The sequence below is a fragment of the Humulus lupulus genome, chromosome 9 (genome assembly GCF_963169125.1).
Source record: "Humulus lupulus chromosome 9, drHumLupu1.1, whole genome shotgun sequence".
Lineage (NCBI taxonomy): Eukaryota > Viridiplantae > Streptophyta > Magnoliopsida > Rosales > Cannabaceae > Humulus > Humulus lupulus.
In genome coordinates, this window is record NC_084801.1 from 146,440,747 (window position 1) to 146,446,376 (window position 5,630).

Consider the following 5,630-nt stretch of genomic DNA (forward strand, 5'->3'; position numbering starts at 1 on the left):
ATAGTTTATTAATTTAAAATTACTAAAATAAAAAAATATCTAAAAATTTATAAATATAAAATTTAAGATTTAAATACTATTTATTTTAAATATTTTATTTTGAGTAACATATAATAAAAAAATAATTATATTTAGATAAAAAAATATATATTTGCTGCAAAAAAATTAAAAAGTTATTTTTAGAAAAAGTAGTTTTTATTTATAGCTTCTACATAAATTCTTCAATAAGTTGTTTTCTGACTATTTACCAAATACTTTTACTGCACAATTTTTCAGAAAACTTTCCTAAACACTGTCACAAACATGCCCTAAATTGTTTATGTTTAAGTTCTTGCAATAACTGTTTTTTTAGGGATTTGCTTCTGTCTGGAATAGGTCCCATAGATGTAAGTCAACCATGTAAAATTTCACGGTGTCATTTACATTGATTTATTTGCTTGTTTATTTGAATTTGAATATTTAGTAAGTAGATAAGTGGGGAAGCTGTAAAAGTAGCTAATCAAAACTTTCAATTTTTACTTCTCATGATCCATCCCGAATTGATTATTGCGAAGCTCAATCCACAAACGGATAATAATAAAGTATCACAATAAATAATATAGAACCAAATCAATCTTTGGCCAAGACTTATATTGGATTTATTTACTTTTAATTAGAACAATGACTTTACATAATATAAGGTCGTATATTTTGATGGTATTGCAAATGAGCGAGAAACATTGTACGTGTGGAAGAACACTAATTCTATAAGAAGACCAAAAAAGGCAACACCATCGCAAATATGAATGTTACACTAGTTTGGCATGCCTTTGATAGAAACACTTAGTTCTCTTTAATGCTTCTTCTAGAGAGGATGGATCAACAGCGAATGTAATTCGAAGCCAATTTTTGAGTCCCACTGCTGTCCCTGCAAGAAGAAATTCACTTCATATTCATAAGTAATCTTAGATGGATTTTGCTAGGCATAGTGCGATGCAATCGTGCCATCCCATTCCTCCATCTTGGTGAGCCACACCTGGGTTGGGATTGCACGATTAGACGCAACTTTGCATAGCAGTTCTCATGTTAGATTGCCTTTCCTACTTGGTAAGCCTTTACAGCCTTGACAGTGAGGTAATAACCTCTTATCAATTATCCAATTCCAGGTACTTTTGTATGATATAATAGTTAGTCCCTTGTGAGAAGAGTTATATCTCTTTCTCAAAGTTGAGGGGCAAGGAAAAACCAAAAAAAATTACATCATATGCATGCACTTTGTTCATAGAAAAACAGGATTGCACAATCGTGTGTCCTGCGTGACTGTGCATAATGGCTCTCATGTTAGATTACGTTTGCTACTTCTAAGCCTTTACAACCTTAAAAAGTGTGAAAAAAAAAACTTCTCAATTATGCAATCCCAACTAAAGTGTTCCCTTGTGAGAAGAGTTGGACCTCTTTCTCAAAGCTTAGGGATAAGAAAGGCTGAAAAATAGATCGTATGCTTGGTTCATATACAAATTGATGCAGATTCTGTGTTTATTCCCCCCTTTTATGTGGCTTGTGCAATGTAAATACAAACTATATCTCTAAAAGAATCCATTATGCTATGTGGAACAAATCATGGTTTTCTTAGATAGAAGGGACGTGCAAACAAGATTAGAAATTGAAATATTTGAAGTCCATTTCTTACCTGGAAGGATGATCACAGATTCCTCTTTGGCGAGTTTGAAGCAAAAATCGATATCATCACTAATGTCATCCAGTAGTGAGATGTTCAGTTTGACCTGCAGCATTCATTAAAATGAAATAAGAAAAAGTAGTTCTTATAAAAACCTCTAATTTCAAGGCACAGAACTGAGCATTCTGTTCATTTTTCTCACCATTACAGCCATAGATCCCTCTGGTTTGTGTGGACAAATAATGCAAGGAATCTCCCTTATCCTATCACAGCAAATATCCGAGCTCTTCTTAAGGAGATAATTAGTTCTTTTGAAGTAAACCTCTTCTGTTTCCTCAAGGATGCGTGGAACTGCCGCCTGAAAAAAGATGAGAAACAAATTGATGGATTCTTCATTCCTGATATGAAACAAATTTGCATCACAATTTGCCACATTCTAGAGTGGAACAAACAATAACCAGAAGACTCTTATCAGCAATGTGCACAACAAGTATTTCGCATGGAGCCAATATTGACCTTTTCAAATGACTAAATTGCCTGTTTTGAGGTCAGTCTAATTGCTACTTGTTTTATCTTTTGACAGCATAATCACAGAAATTAGTATCTTTTGTTTTTAAACCAATTAATAGCTTGAAATTAAGAAGCTGCATGTTGTCAGAGAGCTCAACTCGAGTCATTATATAAATCATGGAAACTAGCATCTCTACATTATTTCAGAAGAAATTTATTCAAGATGCTGACCTGAATGAAGGTTGCTGGCCCCCCCAAGATATCGAAATATTTCTTAATACGCTCAACTATCTGAATTACAAGACAAGTAGAATGAGTTAACATCATGTCATAGGATCATTTATTGGTGGGAAACAAGATACACTAGTCTGTAGCATTTTCCAACTCTTGGATCTACCAAGTGCAAAGCATATTTCTATTCAATACAAGATTGGATAACAGCTGGGTTGACGGAACGATATGCAGTGTCTATAAAATCAGAAACACTGTTTAATCTGCATAGGCATAACATAGAAGAATATGCACTGTTTTGAAATCATGCTGAAAGGAGGTCTAAGAAAGCACCTTGGGTTCTCTAAACATGCCACATGGATCGGTTGTCACGAACCAACCAAGTCGCCATCCAGGCACTATCCATCTCTTTGATAGGGATCCAAGAGTAAGAACAGGAACAGTTTCTCCAAAGACACCCATTGGTACAAAGGGATTGCTTCCAAAAGCAAGGTGTCCATAGACTTCATCAGCAATCACAAGGATTCCAAGCTTTTTTGCAGTTTCTGCAACCTATTTGAATTTCACCACAAAAAAAATGCACCATTTCTTTAGGCTGTATGTAAAAATCCAGGAAAGTAAAATAATTTAACAGAAAACAAAATGCATATAGCCTTACCTTTTCCAAATACTTATAACTGTATACATTCCCACAAGGATTACCAGGGTTTATAATTACCATAGCAACCGTGTTGTGATCTGCTAGAGCTTCAAGTGAATCAAGATCAGCTTCCCATCCTTTCTGAGGGACTAGATCAAAGTGACGAACTTCAAGATGTCTAAAAGCAGCACAAAGTTCATAAATGGGAAAACCAGGCCTTGGAAGCAATATGTTTGCACCAGGACGAGCAAGCATTGTCAATGCAACATCAATAGCTTGTGTGCAACCAGATGTGATAAAAACATCATCGCACGTTAACTTGTATGGAAGATCACGCGACAAATACTCAGCAACTGCTCTGTTATATATGCAGCAAAATAAGCCCTCTCAAAAGGTCAGAAGATTTATAAGTGAACTAGCACCATTTACTTTCTTAACAACTACATTACCAATCAAAGCTATACTGTCTGGCTTCTTATAATGAACAGTACTAGATTATATTTTGCATTAATAAGATCCTAGTAATGTTAGCAGGGTGGCAAGGACTATTGAAAAATGCATACTAAGAACAAAACAAAGCCAATGCTTTGGAATAACTTTGTCGGCGTCAAAATCTTTCAATGAAAAGTTACTCATTTGACTCCTCAAAATCATCATTTTACCAACTTCTATTCAAATCTGAATTTAAAGACAGCTGAGACAGATATCAATTCGTAGGAAAGAGTCTAATGGTGCAATTTTGACACGGCCTGCCTTAATCAGATAGAACATGTTTATACACACGAGGAAATATATCCAGCAGAAACTAACAAAACAATGAGAAGGCTAAAAGAGAATTGAGCTGGGTGATGTTGAAATCATCATGAAAGTAGATGACAATCAGCCATTTACAGTTTCTAGAATTCATCTTAAACCCTTCTGGTTTGAACATTGGATAGCCTAGTAAGCTTCAGATTCTTCTTTGTTTGGAGTTTGTTAGGACACCCTTGTTGACAGTTGAGCTATATGTACGTATACAACTAGCCTCACACAAATACAAAAGGGAAAATGTAAAAGAAAGTCCAATTTGGAGAGACATGAAAAGAGTCACTAGAGAAGATTTAAGCTTTTGAAAATAAATGGGTCAACAAAGTGAAACTTAAACCAATGGTAGACCAGACCTTTTAGGTCCCATATTGTTTGTGTATTGTTTTTTCTGATAGAAAGTGCCAAAAAAGAAGTTGGTGACCGTTCAAGAAGGTGGATTGGCATAGAACAAAAAAAAAACTGTTATAGCTTCATTATCTTAAAATGAACAACTCAAGAAGAAGAGGGCAAAAAAAAAATGACAATAGTGGTCCAACTTTGTTTCAATTCCAATTCCATGACTGGGATTCGAAATAGAAACCCTCTAATAAAAAAAAATAAATGAACAAATTCCTAGAAAACCCAGAAACTGAATTGAACAACACATGTCAAAACAAAGAGAAATTCGATAAGAACGAGGAACCTAAAAATAACCCAGAAAAGATTACCTTCTAGTTTGAGGAAGACCAACAGTGGGGGCATAGCCATTGAACTTATGAGATTGAAGAGTGTCAAAAACTGAATCTTGGGCAACATGGGGTGTGTGAAAGCAGGAATAAGCAGTTGGGTCACCGATACCAAGAGAAATGACTCGTTTTTCATTACCCTCGTTAATGGTTTCCATTAACAATCCAAGAATGCCTTTAATGGTGATGGTTGCTGGGGCTGTAGTACCAGCAGTGTCTGCTCCTACTACGTTGATTACTCCATTTCCATGGTTTTCCATTGTTGAAGAGATAGAGAGGGAAGAGAGAGAGAGAGAGAGAGGAAGCAAGAGTAGTTTCTGGTTTTGTTGTGGTCGCGGTGTTTGTGGAAGGTAGTGCATGGCCCCAAGCCAAGGCCACACGTTCAACTTTTTGTTATAAGCACTCCTCCACTGCATGCAAACAAAATTGACTAATCATTTTAGGAGTCAGGAGAGAACAGCATTACAAGTTCTTTTCTTTCTTTATTAAGATTATAAACTCACCACTTATTTTTTTTTTACTTTGGAAAAGAATTTTCAAAATTGAAAGTATTATAGAATTAAGCTGTGTAATTTTTTTTATTAGGATAAGAAAATTGGTAGTGTAGTCGTACTCTCGGACGCAAGATAGAAGGAGAATATAATGGGATTCAATCCTTGGATGACATCATTAGAGCCATTGATATACGTAAAGGTGTTCAAAAAAAATCATCAATCTACTGAAACCACCCGCACGGCACCAATCCACACCATGAGCTTTTAGACCATTTGTGATATGGGTTGTGTTTTTTTTAAAGGAAATTTCATGTTATACACGTAATATCATTTTTAAAGTTTTTAATATTCCAATATAATAAGTTGTTATTGGCAATTTCAAATTATTAGACAAAAATATTTCTAACATTTAAAAACTCATTTTCTCAATCAATCTGAATTATCTCTCTAACATCTGTTATTCTCTCACTCTCTCACTCTCTCTCTCATTCTAATCTTATAGATCTCGAAAAAATATCAAAATTTAAAAAAAGGTCATCTGAAACAGACATTTGACTGAAAAAATA

General features: G+C 34.7%; 1 protein-coding gene across 1 annotated transcript; it reads right to left on the reverse strand.

The window, feature by feature from the left end:
* Positions 1 to 594: 594 nt before the first annotated feature.
* On the reverse strand, positions 595 to 5,053 carry LOC133800532 (probable aminotransferase TAT2). Its single transcript, XM_062238526.1, has 7 exons — positions 4,553 to 5,053; positions 3,057 to 3,396; positions 2,732 to 2,950; positions 2,399 to 2,458; positions 1,860 to 2,015; positions 1,670 to 1,763; positions 595 to 907 (listed from the first exon to the last, which is right to left on the reverse strand). Exons 1-7 carry the CDS (start codon positions 4,984 to 4,986, stop codon positions 789 to 791), a joined length of 1,422 nt encoding a protein of 473 aa, XP_062094510.1. The 5' UTR covers positions 4,987 to 5,053; the 3' UTR covers positions 595 to 788.
* Between the last annotated feature and the right edge of the window lie 577 nt (positions 5,054 to 5,630).